The sequence below is a fragment of the Pagrus major genome, chromosome 5 (assembly GCF_040436345.1).
Source record: "Pagrus major chromosome 5, Pma_NU_1.0".
NCBI lineage: Eukaryota > Metazoa > Chordata > Actinopteri > Spariformes > Sparidae > Pagrus > Pagrus major.
The window spans coordinates 11,024,046-11,039,306 of record NC_133219.1 but is presented as its reverse complement, the minus strand read 5'-3'; the positions used below and the strand labels follow the sequence as shown (position 1 = coordinate 11,039,306).

General features: G+C 43.2%; 1 protein-coding gene across 1 annotated transcript; it reads left to right on the top strand.

Annotated features, from left to right (window-relative positions):
• The first annotated feature begins 1,969 nt into the window (after positions 1-1,969).
• On the top strand, positions 1,970-10,222 carry nr2f1a (nuclear receptor subfamily 2, group F, member 1a). The gene is made up of 3 exons (XM_073466121.1): positions 1,970-3,190; positions 4,583-5,110; positions 8,995-10,222. Exons 1-3 carry the CDS (start codon positions 2,758-2,760, stop codon positions 9,267-9,269), a joined length of 1,236 nt encoding a protein of 411 aa, XP_073322222.1. The 5' UTR covers positions 1,970-2,757; the 3' UTR covers positions 9,270-10,222.
• The last annotated feature ends 5,039 nt before the right edge of the window (positions 10,223-15,261 follow it).

Genomic DNA, 15,261 nt, shown 5'->3' with positions numbered 1-15,261 from the left:
CTTTTCAAAGAGCTGGAGATATTGCCGGGGAGTTTCAGTGGAGTGTCCGAGACAGGGACGGGAGAGAGAGCTCTCTTGTTGAATACTTAAAAAACAACCCATCCCTCCTATGCGTTTCCAAAGGGGGCACTTGCATATTTACGCTCCATTATATCTGCTAATATGTCTGTGTGGATAAAGATATGTATAAAAAACACTTTCCTTATTTTATTTAATAATATTTTCATGTTTTACGAATAGTTACTCTTTTCCATTAGGGTGTACTACCATGTTTTTCAAGAGGATTTACGCACATCAGTTTGACTCCATCTTCCATCTGAATCACATTCAATCTAAATACGAGTGCACTTTTACACTATTTTTTTTTTATTTTCTTGTGATATAGACTTTATTTATTGTTGGTCTTTGAAAGTTATTTTTTCTCCGTTGCACAACCTCAACATCAGAGGTTATACTTTTAAACGAGTCAAAAAAAAGACAAGAGAAAAAACGTGCGCAAAATGTGTGCTTCTTTTATTTCCAAACTCAACTTTTACGTTTTAAAATTTAATGTTTGATGACTTGTGAATGCATTAATGTGAGGTTGTAATTGTACAATGTACGCTAGATGGCAGCGCGATCCAGACATTTCTGAGTTGAGAGGTGGTAAGCCTGCAGAAACCCTGGTACAAAAAAGCCGGAATCCCCATGCAAATTCCCAGCAACTTCACATGATTTTGAATTACTGTCATTATTAAGACATAATGTGACACCAGCTCAGTGATTGTGCAGACTATAGGACCTCGGTAATTATTGAATATTGCTTATTGCTCCGTCTAATTTTAGAGATTTTCGGCCGCTGGCACGGCATCCCGTTTGTATAACACACTGTCTTTTATGCATCATTCTGCCCATTGACATTTTCCTCCCTTTATAAGCTCGTTTTAACTAAATTGTAAGTTTTAATCAGCGAGACTGTGCCGATTACAGGCGAGGATGTACCGCAATGCGCATGCCAAAGACAAAACAACGTGCGAAAATATAAATCCGCTTCAAACCAGTAATGACATCCGTTAATTTTATGATAAAGATACCAGTCCAAGACAAACCATTTTGAAACTTTGGGGAATTTCTGAGCCAGAGTCTCCCTTTCGCCGCTGCGCACAGTTTTTGGTTTATTTGTCGTGCGTAAAAGCTTTGTCCTCCCCTTGCCTTTACCCCGCTTTTTCTGCTATTCTATTCAGGGTTTCTTCCTCTTTTTGGTGACAATAGACGGCCCATACTAATCAGGTTTCAAAGTAAATAGCAGCGCGGGGCGAGCTCAATGTAAATTGTGCCTGTCAGAGCCCCCCAGCCCCTCCAGTCGTAGATGAATACACTGCAAAAAATATCCGTACATCAGTCAGTTCAGTATTGAGTGTGGAAACCTTGGATTTACCAAAAACAGGGGACTGAATCTTGCATCGGGGCGACATGTTACCGCTTGTTTCCGATGCCAGTCGCCTTATCAGTGTATGTTTTATATAAATCGACTGCTGATTTCTAAAGGAATCCCACCCGCCCGTACTCTCTGCCTGTTTTCAAGCTATTCACTCTCAAAATCCATAAGCGACTCGCATAAAGCTTGGAAACGAGCGGAAATCTCTAAACCGCTCTCGCATTTTCTTTATTTTTTGTTTTCAGAAGAAAATAACATTTCAAGATTTGAACACAGGACCCGAACGACTTATCGGGATGGACATTTTTTGCAGTGAGTGAACGGAGGGGGACTCTAACCAATAGAGAGAAAGAGAGGGCTTGGCTATAACCTTAGCCTCCCATTTTCTCTCTCTCCCTATCTCCCCCCTCTCCTCCTCTCCTCCTCCTCTATGCAGGGCTCTGGCCAGTCAGTCGCCTTTGATTATCAGTCTCCAGCAGCCCCTCTCTTGGCTCCTTGACATGAGCACCATATAAGGCGCAGCGATCTCCATAGAAACGTGTCAGTTTCAATAGTAGTGTCAAAGTTCACTATATACAGACATTCGCGCAGATCCCCCGTTTCGGAAACATTGCTCTGCTGGTCCTCTCGTTTAAGCGCATTCATTTTTGGGTCTCTCCTTCTTCTTGCATATTCTATTAGTTGTTGGTGTTGGTCTTCTTTTTTATCTTTTCTCTTCGTATCTCCATTCCTCCTGCTGGAGAGAGGTGAAACTATACATGGGCACTTCATTCGGCGACGCTGTTTTCTTTCGCTGCCGGGCGAGATGATGAGGTTTATTTAAGAATATAGATGTAAAAATCCAGCTCTTCAGTTTTTTCCTCCCCTCCTATACGGCGAAGACGGGAGTGTAAAGGAGCAAGGGGAAGAAAAGAGAAAGGAATTTATCTCCGCAGCACTTTGGATCGCGTGTCTTTCCAGCAAAAGGTTTTTTCTTACTCGCTCCTGCGTCCATGTGAATCGCTCCTGCCTTTCCTTTGTGGCTATTTTATATCAAACTGCAATTTGCACGACTGGACTCGTGTTTTCCTACAAGATTAGGGATTCCTGAATGGCTGACTGCAATTTACCTTGGAACTGGCCTCCCGATACTTGCATATCCTGATCGGGTGCCTATTTAATCGTCCTCCTGTATTTTGAATGTATTGATCGCGTTGTACTCCCCTTCTTACCCCATATGAGATTGCGTGCTCCTATTTGACTTTGCACTGCCCCGTCTTTTGAGATCTCATTTTTTCCTCCTCTTCGCTCTATATACACCGGCGATCATTTCGCTCTATAGCACTTTCCGGGGCCGAGATATGGCAATGGTAGTTAGCGTCTGGAGAGATCCGCAGGAAGACGTGGCCGGAGGACCTCCGAGCGGCCCCAACCCAGCAGCGCAGCCGGCGAGGGAGCAGCAGCAGGCGGCGTCGGCGGCGCCGCACACTCCGCAGACCCCCAGCCAGCCGGGACCCCCGTCCACACCGGGGACCGCCGGAGAGAAGGGGAGTCAAAATTCTGGACAGAGTCAGCAGCATATTGAATGTGTGGTTTGCGGAGACAAATCGAGCGGCAAACACTATGGCCAGTTCACCTGCGAGGGATGCAAAAGTTTCTTCAAGAGGAGTGTACGGAGGAACTTAACATACTCATGTCGTGCCAATAGGAACTGTCCCATTGACCAGCACCACCGAAATCAGTGCCAATACTGCCGGCTGAAGAAGTGTTTAAAAGTGGGAATGCGGCGGGAAGGTGAATATATATTTTAAAGCCCACTCATTATTACTCATCCTAGTAGCAGGCGAATAGGGCTGCCATGTTGCATTAAGGTCACGGGCTATATGGCTGGGCATACTGCAGTCTCCATCCATGTTTTTTAGGGATGTTTGCATGAATGATTAGTCTCTCTGCCTATGTGAGAGAGGGCTAAAAGGCCAGTGCAGCCACAGCAACTATGCTTGTGAATGCAGGTCGCCCGAACAAAGCGGCTCGTCTAGATGACCCTTTTATTTTCTATTTCTTGTAGTCTAAATTGCACTACTGCCAAGCAAAAGGCTCTCGGTCCATCAGGACCATTTTACGTATATGTTTTCGAGCAGAAGAAGGGCTGAGTGTGTGTATGTGTGTGTGTGTGTGCGCCTGTTTGTCTGTCTGCGTGCGTTGTGTATGTACGAGTGTGTGTGTGTGAGTGTGTGTGTACAATGTGCACGGCTAATAGTGCCTTCCATAAGTACGTGCAGTTTACTAATTTATAATAGCACAGTGGTGGTTTGTAAGACGTGTGTGTGAATGTAAAATGAACACACTACAAACCCACGTCTCTGTCGAGCTCCTTATGCTGACTAGACAGCTCAGACACACTGAATAATGCCGCTGAAGTTGTCCATGGCTCATTGTTTTGCTGGTGCATTACAGGCCGTACAACTTTCCTCTCCATGTCAAGTGTTTAATTCCAATTTACGCAAACATCCCTAAATTCAAAATCTACTATTTGTAGTCCAGACTGCAAGCCCACCTAGAATGACCACAGAGTTACGTTAACATTTAATTTTTATTATTAAACAATAGCTGAGTTCCTTTTATTCCCAGCTGACCTTTAGACGTGGGTAAAATGTGTAAACGTGATTGCACTTAACCGCAATTATCAGTCATATTTGTAATATGTTTGGCCACAATTAACAATTATTAATATAAATAAAAACCCACATAAATATAATGGTCAAGTATTATCATCAGGCTGCTGCATGTAATGTGCAATTACGCCCTGAAATAGTCAGAACAGTGATTTTTGTTAAATGTGCCTGTAGAGAGGAGAGAATGTGTTTTTACTGTGTTCAAGTGATCCATTTGAGCTCATGTAGAGTCCGTCTTTAAATACAAATGTAAACAGTGTGATAGTTGAGGGACACAGCACATCTGCTTTGATGAGATGTTTATGTTGTCGATAGAATAATCTCTGGAATATTAGAGTCTTACAAGCAGCACACACTAGTCAATATGTTTTGAACGACGTGTTGAATTTAGAGTTCAATGCATGCCGTTTTACTGAGCAGAAACACTCTAGCTGTAAGTTGCTTGACGGCCATGAACAATGTTTATCAGTCCTGGATGCACATTTCCTCTTTTTCTCTCTCTTTTTGTCAGCGGTTCAGCGAGGACGAATGCCTCCAACCCAGCCCAACCCAGGCCAGTACGCGCTGACGAACGGGGACCCTCTGAACGGCCACTGCTATCTGTCCGGATACATCTCGTTATTGCTGCGGGCCGAGCCTTATCCGACGTCCCGGTACGGGAGCCAGTGCATGCAGCCCAACAATATCATGGGCATCGAGAACATCTGCGAGCTGGCGGCTCGTTTGCTCTTCAGCGCCGTGGAGTGGGCGAGAAACATCCCTTTCTTTCCCGACCTGCAGATCACCGACCAGGTGTCCCTTCTCAGGCTGACGTGGAGCGAGTTGTTTGTGCTTAACGCAGCCCAGTGCTCCATGCCTCTGCATGTGGCCCCTCTGCTCGCCGCGGCGGGCCTCCACGCCTCCCCGATGTCCGCGGACCGAGTCGTGGCTTTCATGGATCACATCCGGATCTTCCAGGAGCAAGTGGAGAAGCTTAAGACCCTGCACGTAGACTCGGCAGAGTACAGCTGCCTCAAGGCCATCGTGCTTTTTACATCAGGTGGGTGTCCGACATGTCACATAGGAACATGTCTATAATCAAATGAGGCCTAGTTGCAGTAATGTTAGTGAGAGCGAGGCTCGCAGGGCGAAACACTGTGGCATCAAGAATATGGCTGTCAAGTATAGGCTGGTCACAAATCTGACTTTACGAGTTGTTTGTGTTGCCGATGCAAACGCTATTTTGTCAACAGCTTGCTACATATCTACTTACATGCATTCCCATGTCAGTTGTAGCCGCAGCATAAGACGTGTAAACAAATCCAGATTGAGAGCGCATCAAGTTTTTTCTCCCCCCCCTACTGTTAGACTAAATCCAATGCTTTAATAAATTGCAGATAGCTGCCAATATCATATGTGTAAATATTTTATAAATGTTGAGTTTAAACTTTTTTTCAACTCGTCTGAGCCGAGATCGTAGGTTCGCGTCCATAAATTTTGGAACAGGTGTCAAATAATTGAGCGTAAAGATGAAATAGTCTATCACTGGGTGATATATGACAGCTGATGCGTTTATGAGTGTTGGTGCATGCTTTTATCCTTGTTTTGCGTGCACAAACACATGTCTTTGGGGGCAGGAAATAATCCTTAGCAGACTGAGATCAAAAAAGCTGATGGAAGTTGACTCATATGTCAGTGCATCGCTTCTGTAGGGCGCAGGGCAGCGCTGCTCCATACGTTGTTTGTACATTAATCTTAGCTGACCTATTAATTTTCCTACTTATTGGGGATAGTTTCTCGTGTCGCACACGCTTTGAAAAGTCATCAGCAGCAATTTTCAAAAGTAACCTACATTGTTGGGAGCTTAATTGATGGCTGACTGGGGCAAGGTCCTAAAGGTCCTCATTTACGCTCGGCGCGTAATTTAGATGCTATTTTGGAGCTGGTTGTGTACGCTCGGTGCCATTAGGCCTGTTATGTCGAGGGGTGTGCTGATGGGAGGAAAAAGAAAGTCTAAACTCACTCACAGGCCCCAGACTACTTCCAAACTTACCTAAAAGTTTTGACCTCGTTGTCTTATATTCGGCCCATTATAAAATTCTGAAACAAGGTTGTATGTATTCTATAATTGGACACGTTCGCGATGAAATATTCTGTTTTACTGTGGTTTTCAGATTTAGATTTATATTGAAATAACTCTGACTTTCAAAATCCCTAGAAAGCGTCATAACTCCATTTTACACTGAGTGGATACACTTGTCTTCTAGCACATTTCAATAATTATTGTTTTTTATTTACTTAACGTGCACAACTGCGTAAATATATAACCTTTACTGCTTTTAAATTATAGTTTTACTTTATAATATATTATATCACATTATATTATTTTATTTCACGCTATATGCAATTGTTTGTTGAATTCTTGAATATTATATTCAAAAGCCACACAGTGTGTATAAGCTTATAATAAGATGTGTATAATCAGGATCTAAATCATCCAAACACAAAGTTTCAGTGGTCACCAAACTTGTAAATAGGAACTCATGGATTGTATTCCAAATGTCAACATTCAGTTTTCCTTTTTGGCGAATACGACATCACCACATTCACTCAGAGCACTTTCCTTATTTTTTATATTTTTAGTTTCAGGAGCCATAATAACTACTTTTCAGTTCTGAGGTTTGGCAACTAGGTTAATTTGACACGCCAATTTTTGAAGACACACTGAGAGGTAAATATATGTTTTAGCACAAATAAATGCGTATTTCGCCTCAGTCACCGTATTTAAGTAACGTGACATCCTGTGTGATTCCTGTACACTGGCATATTTGACCATATTTTTCCTATGGCACGGCTTTTCCTCTAATTCACCCCAGATTACCCAGAGAAACTTCATACACACATTAACGTCCAGCATGTTTTCTAACAGATCATTTAGTTGGGTTGATAGGCTACAACTGGTGTTGGCTATAACAAGTCATGTGGCACTTTGCCAAGACCAGCGTGGATTGTTTGCCTTTAATAACAGCAGACTTGTCAGTATTTGATGCATAAATAATACTGGCCTGGCTAAACAGTTTCACCACAGTTCAGGATCATTGTCTTACATTAACTCCTCATCCACATGGTGCACACTGCACTGAGTGCCTGTGCTAACCTACCACAGAAATAGTCGTTTGCGAATCTGGAAGCTATCTGCTCCCATGTCTCAGTCTATTGAGGTGGTGAGGTGCAGGGTTGCAGGCAAGCCTAATGGAGAACTGTGGGATGTCTTTGACCAGATTTCTCTTTACGCACATATTCAACATCAGCTCCCTATATCGCTGCATTGCAACATTCATGCCAAGTATTTATATTTTACAAAAACAAATTTAAAAAAAATTCCAAACGTAATTTATTTCAACCTTATTGATTGCTGTGGATTTTAAAAGGGACACTCAGCGTTAATCCAGAGGGATTTGCATACATGGGGCTCTGACCGGCCGGACTAAGGTCACAGTAAATCACCCCGAGATCTCAGCGTTGCCCCCGGGTTCATAAGGTTATTGTGTCTGGCCATAGTGAGTTATAGCACTGAGAAATCACGTATAGGCTTAAAAGCCTGTGTCCGGCTTTTAATGTATTAGTGCCTGAAAACTAAAGCTGTCTTTCTTGTGTAGTTTCTACAAAAGCACAGCTCAACACAGGACGCTTTAAGGACAGCCTAGACTCCACGAGGGACCATATATGCCGGCGGTTACGCTGCCTGCGTTTACAGCAGTTTATAAGCAGCAGAACACGCATGCCTGGGTTGTGTGGAAAACAGTTTTTCTTTATAATAGGCTAAAACATCGTACGACACTAACAAGCCTTTATGCTTTTGTCTATAGTGAAGCGTGGCTGCACAGGGCTGCACAGCCCACCAGTGAGCCCCAAAACGCACGGCTCGCCTTGCGTTGCTGCACAGACTCATTTTCTGACATTTTATGTCGCTTCTGCGTGACTATTGACTTCACCTCCTCTAATAAATTTGATTGCTTCCAGCGGCCTGTCCTATAGGCTCCATCGAAAAACAGGCCAAGAGTGGTCTATGGAGAGAAGAGCGGCGAAATGACTTAACAGCTTACTGCAGAGTAATTAGGTCACATTACATCCAGTGTAATTTCAGATTCATCAGTGCCGTTTATGTTTCCTTATACTTGAATCCCCAGAGCGCAGACATCCAGAGCAGCGACCTTTAGGCCTGTAGCCTACCTTCCGCCTGTGCTCCACTGCCCCATCACTCCTGCCTCCACACGCTCGCGTCCTCAGCACTGTTTTCATGACATTTAGCTCCATATTCTTGTTGATTGTTGTAAGAGCGGGCAAAGATATCCTCCACTGAGTTGTGCATCCCCTACTCCAGCAGCAAGCCCCCCTTGTTTATTCTGTATGACAGTCCCACTCGCTCAGTGTGATGTAGCATGTTTGGGCAGTGTGTTTGTTCATTCCACTTTGTCAATAACACGTAAAGGCTGATGCTGAATGATAACCACACTGCTTTTGCACGACATAAATTGAGTATGGCAGGGTGTGCACTTGCCAAAGCGAAGCCCGAGAGAGGCTAAAATTTGACCATGTGGTTTTTTTGTTGATATTTAGTCCAGAAAAATATCAAGCGAGTGTAATTTGAGTTTAATAATTTCAAATGATTATAATAAAAAGTGTGTATTTGATATCACTGCCTCTACAAGCTGTGTGTTCTTCTCTACAAGGGTGTGACCTGAGAGTCTGACATGTTTTAATAATATGATATTTTAATAATATATTTTCAGCCAGTGGTTATTGTTTCACTCGTTCCTCGAAATGTTGAAGTTTAACAGCACAATAATGTCAAGTTCAGGGGCTTTTCCACAACATGTTGTACCTTGGGGTTTGAGAGTCGTGACCAGGCTAACCACAGTGTTTTTGGTGTGTGTTTCTCAGACGCTTGCGGCCTGTCGGACGCTGCTCACATCGAGAGCCTACAAGAGAAATCCCAGTGCGCCCTGGAGGAGTACGTGAGGAGCCAGTACCCGAACCAGCCCAGCCGCTTTGGGAAGCTCCTGCTGCGGCTGCCCTCTCTGCGCACCGTCTCATCGTCGGTAATCGAGCAGCTGTTTTTCGTCCGCTTGGTAGGTAAAACTCCTATTGAAACCCTCATCAGGGATATGCTATTATCCGGGAGCAGCTTCAACTGGCCTTACATGTCCATCCAATGATCCTTATATGAAAGTGGGAAAAAGAGAGGAAAAAAAGGACCAAAATTCAGCACCCCTCACCCCATCCTCCTTCAAGAAGACTATATATAGGACCTTTTCTGAGAAACTTGGAAGACATTACTTTTTTTCTGTCTTCTGGGACTGATATGGAATACATTATGTACAGAAAAATATTGGAACTGGACTTTACACCTGTGTAAATCCACCCCTCATCTTCAAGAACAATACTCTTCATTTTGTAAAATACTAGTCTTTATTTTCCTTTTTTGTAAAAAATACAAATAAAATGAAAAACATCATATGCGCAGTAAGAAAAAAAGAATCAAGACTTAGCGGGAAAATAATGTTTCCAAGCAATTATAAGAATTGTCCTGTGTCTATGTACCTCTCTGTTTTGTATTTTTTCTGGTTCTAAACCAGGGTTTCTGTGATTCTATACTAATAATTTTTTGATATAACCTTTTGCTTCTTATAATGAGTGCGATATATGTTGTCGAAGCTATGTTCTCCAAGAATTAAAATTGAAGTGAGAATTTAAAAACAGAAAAATAAAGAAATTTAGACAAATAAGAAACAGTCTAATCGCTATGACAATATCACCACTGATGGTTGAACTTTTTTCCCCAATTGATACGATGGACCTGCAACAGCAGCAAACTGACCTCCAGGACATTTTTACTGAGAGGACGTCTGGGGCGCCTTTCCCCGGGCCATGAGTGCGTGTGGAGTCGATCATCAGTCAAAGAGGAGAGACATGAAAATCAAAAGCACTTTTAATATATCATTTCAAATACATTTTGTTTGTTTCGTCTTGAAAATTTTCATTGTTTCTTGAATTTTATTGGTTGTTGCCTTCAATTTGCTTACTCCATGATGCAGCTTTTTGCAGAAGGGTCGGTTGATGAAGTTGTGTGATGGTGACTGTACTATTAAAAAAAAGAAATAGGCAACAATGTCTCATTCTCAAGCATTTTCCTGGACGCACATGACAAGATGCTCGGTCTTATTTTAAACCACCTGAGGGGAAGAGTGCGCTCCTGGTTTTCTGTAAGGAAAGCGCAGGAGCAGCCTCCAGTTTCTGAGTCACTGTCCTGCACTGCCTTACACTGAAACATATCATTGTGAATACACAGTTTGCCTCTTACACCTACCAGTGAAAACGAGGTGATACACGGGATTAAGTGTGGTGATTACACCATGGGTGCATACCTTACATTTGACCAGATCCACGTACATAACTGGCAATGTGAGCACAAAGGAGGGCAGGCTATACGTGAGGAACTACAGCCCAGAGCTCTCTGCCAGCCTGTGAGCGCATTAATGTTTAATATTTTTCCCAGACAGCGAGGAAAGCCTGCGCACCACACAGAGCCACCTCCATCCTACCTCCTGTGGCTTAATCAAGGTGATTCCTCACAAACCAAACAATATTCCCCCTCTCCCTCCGTTCTTAAAAACTCTGCCTTGATAGTGCATGCCTCAATATTGATGTGGGCGTCATTTGGCAAAAGGGTTAGGCCCCGCTGCAAAGCTGCTGTGATATGCGTGATCAATCTGGAAAATGTATTTTACAGCATGTAAGCCAGTCGATAGGAACACCGAGTGTGATGCATTGTGTGGGAATAGAGAGGACGAAGGAGAGGGAGGGAGAGAGAGAGAGAGGAGCAGAGAGACTATGAGACAGTGCACAGACAAATGGGAGTGTGAGAAGGAAGGCAAGTGTGTGTGTGTGTGTGTGTGTGTGTGTGTGTGTGTGTGTGTGTGTGTGTGTGTGTGTGTGTGTGTGTGTGTGTGTGTGAGAATGAGACAGAAAGAGATGTGGCCTTGGTTTGCCTGATACATTCAGAATGTAATGAGCACATCGATAAGTCCTCAATGTGTTAGATTGGTTACATAGAGTTTCTGTCCTTGCATTGGTCTGCCTCTGTGTACGCGTGCGTTCCCTCTCCTCAACAAATGACACAGGAAGCCCAGTTATGGACCCAGATCTACACTCACTGTCATTACTGCGTTACACTCACACCTACAGTGATAAAATGTGATAAATTGGAAGGCGTTGAGAAGAAGAAAATGGGGTTTCGGTGTGACAATTATTACATTTGCCTGTTAGTCTCCCCCCCACCCCCATTCCTCCTCCTCCTCCTCCTCTTCTTCATCATCAGACGTGTTGCTTGTGTGCCATATTGCCCACATCTTCATCTGCTGACTGGCAGCGATGAGGGACAGGAGGACAGGAGAACTGCATGTAGCACGCTGCAATGTCTGAATTTGATATCGCCATATTTGCTATCTGCCATATAGGACTGGGGGAGGGGTGTCTGCGTCAGTGGTTATATTTGTTTGTATTGCCTGTCTCGTTCAAAGGCTACAATATGAAGGTATTAATTAATTCGCGCTCATGCTGGAGGGACGCTATAGGTTAGGCTTTAGGTTGTCCTCAGATGCTCTCTCACAGGGATTCAGTTTTCCCTCTCATGATTAATGTCTGTTCAGGCATATTGTACCTATTAGCTTCCAATCGACCTGTCTGTAGCGCTGGGTCAGTTGTCAGACGCCTCGTTGTTGCCTAAGATAAACATAGACGTGATATTTCTTCAGGTTGTGGATGAGGTTCTGACGGAGCTTCAAGTCAGGTGGGAGCTGCAGAATGGTGAGCTGGTGTGGCCTTTCCTTTCTGCTTTATACTGGAGGCAGAATATACTGAATTAAACCCAAAAAAATCACAAAAGACGCACATAACCAACAACCTCCAAAACGCAGCCTTAACAAAACGGATAATTACTGACGCACTGGAATTATTTAGCGTGTTTGTCCTTTAAAAAAAAAAATCAAGAGGATCGTTCTCATGGGCTGCATCTGAGAATAAATGTTTGGGTTAAAAAATAAATAAATAAATAAAAAGAGGATGAATATGTCTTCACCACGGCCATCACAACAGTCCAGGTCGTTCCTGTTTTATGTAGCTGTGGACTAAATTGTTTGCTGGGTTATTAAACGCAGCTTTCAGCTGGTTGTCTCCACATAATGTATTCTAAATCCCTCCAGAGTAACTATCTTTTATCCTCTTGCTGAGAGCATTCGGTTATACAATTGTTACACTACAGGCTATATAAAGCAATAGTTCAAACACAGATGAAATGGTGGCATGTGTTCCTAATTAACGTTGCTGTATAAGCAATACAAGCAAAACACATGAGGACTCGAGGAAAAGTGATATTTTACTATTTAGGCTGTGGAGCATTTTTGACTCAGAGGCTCAAATTAGTTAATTATTCAACACTTCAAAGATTACATTTTGATTGGAATGTCAGCTATATTTTCATTATTTTCCAAGCAGACGTGTATCAGTAAATTTCTTATCATCTGCTGTGATGACAACATTATTAGAACTAAAATCAAATGAAATAACAGGACAGGAAAAAGTGCAGTAAAAGAGGAGAGCATGCACTGTCAGACTGGACTGTAGCTGCGGTGGGTAAGGGAGATGGATATGTGGCACACTATGGGCCCCATTTGTGTCTCTGTAATTTCGGAAACTCCGGTTACCAAAGTGTTACTACGAAATGAGTTAAATAACCATTTACCTTTGTCTGGTTTCATTCATCAAACCACAAGTGGAGGACTCCTAACACGGGGGGCTATTTGTTTGCTTTACACAAGCAGCTGGGTGCGATTTCACGTTTGAGATATCTGTCTGAAAGCGAAACATTTATTATCCTAAGTTGTCAGCGAACCTATTTCTCCAAAACCCTCAATGCAAGCCAATGGTTTTATGCAGCAGTGGAAATGTCCTATTGGCGTCACACGTCACTTCATTTCACTTATAGTAGCCTAGTTTTCCCGGTCACATTTGACAAATACTGTTGTTTGAGACAATAACAATTTCCAAATAGCATCTGCGTGTATGAATGGGGGGCCCTCTGAAGTATGACACGGCTTATTTCTCATATTGTCTTGTGCGTAAAAATGATGACAACACAGGACAAGTGCCTCGCCGTGTCTGCCACGCAACTCATTCACGCAAGCTTGCAAAATGGCTGGGAACGGCACAGTGAGGACAAATGTCCAAAATTAAATGGATTCCCGTGAGGTGTTTGCGCTGTATCTCAGCAAACAGCCCGTGTTCCTTGTTGTATTGACTGTACACAGTCAATAGAGAGAGGCATATCTTATGATTACACTGTGCCGTTCTGAGATCTGTCCGCGGACCTCATAGGCAACCTTTAAGCCATGGATCAAATCCAGCCCTACGGGGTATAAAATATCCCTAGTTGTGAATGTAACATAAGGGGACGGCTCCCGGGGACGCCTCCCGCGCCCGTGTGTGTGTGTGTGTGTGTGTGTGTGTGCGCGCGCGCGCGCAAGTTTGTCATGATTGTCAAAACTGTGTGTAGGCAAATGTAGGATTTTTATATATGTGTGGGGTCTCTCTGTATGTATGTGTGCGGGCGCGTTCTTTGCATGCCCGTGCGTAAAAGCGTGTACCTACCAGCGTGCGTACGCGTGTGTGCGCGCGCTACTGGCCGAGAGAGAGGGAGAGAGGTGGTTGTGAGAAAGCCCGGATCGCTGTGTAAGCGGATCCCTTTGTGTTGATTTAGGAAGACGTTTGCTGTATATAACGTTCAAGGCTGATAATATCATTGCCTGGCCAGATAAATAAAGCATTGGCCAAAACCATCGGGTCAGCTATCGATCCGCTTTTTCTCCCTGATAGAGAGAGAGAGAGAGAGAGAGAGAGAGAGAGAGAGAGAGAGAGAGAGAGAGAGAGGGAGGGGGGGAGAAAGGGGGGGAGGGAGGTGGGTGGACAGGAGGAGGGGGGATTGAGAAAGAGAGGGAGAAAAAAAGGGAGAGAGACCTCACTCATTAGCATTCCACAGCCATGGACTAAACGCTGACAACTAACAGAGATATCCAGCTCTACACCACTGCATGCATTTTCCCCCCTTTGTCTTCTTCCCCCTGGCCCTTCATTTCCAGCGGACAGATCTCTCGTCACAGCCAACACATTTTTATTTATGCCTTCTCCACTCTTTTTTGCACGAAAGGAGCCCGTGCACAAGAGAGAAAAACGTCCAGTAAAGCAGAGAAAGAAAAAAAAGAGAGAAAGAAAGAAAGAGGGGGAGTGATGTTGTAAAAGCTGTGCAGAAGTGACAGCGCTAAGCACACTGGCTTTACTTGGGAGAGATACAATTGTGTGTGACTTGACAAAATAGACGTGGGAGACGTTTTAAATTGCAACCTTAACTGCTTTTATTTAGATGTTTGAGGATAAAAAAAAATGTCCAGCCTGTATGAGAAGGTAAATGATCATTAATTAATTTTATTTAATAGTAGGTTAGTATTTTACCACTTAGCTTTGGACGCTTTGTCCCATTGAGTGTCACAACTGCAGAAAGTTTTTTTGTTTTGTTTTGTTTTACTTTTAAAACCACTTGTTTTCTATCCAAACTGTCACGTACGACTTCAACATGTGGGATAAAATAAACACACAGACTTGAGAGCGCAAAAAACATTTTCTAAAAAAGTTCCTCGAGTTTTTAAACAAACATATAAATAATTTACAATTTAAGTACTTCTGAAAAGTTGAATATGTCTGAATGAATAAATTAAAAACTTTAAAGATTTGAATGAGTGATACAGATATTTCCAATGACATTACTCGGACAAGCTCCTTTTCTCAGATGACTATATCTTAATATGCGTTCAAGTCTTTCCCAACAATGACAGCTGTTCATCTGATAGTAACTTCTTTCCAAGTTTTCTCCCCTCCCACCCCGGGGCCCCCGGTCTCTGTCTTGCTTTGTTGTTTTAAAATATGCATGTCTCTCCGGAATGCCAGTCACGGGTCCAAACTTTGTGTGTCCCAACCTCCCACATGATGAAATGATCCTTTTAAAGCGGGCTCAATATGTCTCAATCTGCACTCCTCTTCCCTCTCTAAAGCTTCTGGGTTCGGGACACAGCCCAGAAATATATTAATTAAAGCGCACCG

Bases quoted from the DNA above. Each gene is read 5' to 3' on its own strand.
- nr2f1a (XM_073466121.1), top strand. From the start codon at position 2,758: ATGGCAATGGTAGTTAGCGTCTGGAGAGATCCGCAGGAAGACGTGGCC. The intron at 3,191-4,582 runs GTGAATATATAT...TCTTTTTGTCAG, and splicing joins AGTGGGAATGCGGCGGGAAG to CGGTTCAGCGAGGACGAATG. The intron at 5,111-8,994 runs GTGGGTGTCCGA...TGTGTTTCTCAG, and splicing joins CATCGTGCTTTTTACATCAG to ACGCTTGCGGCCTGTCGGAC.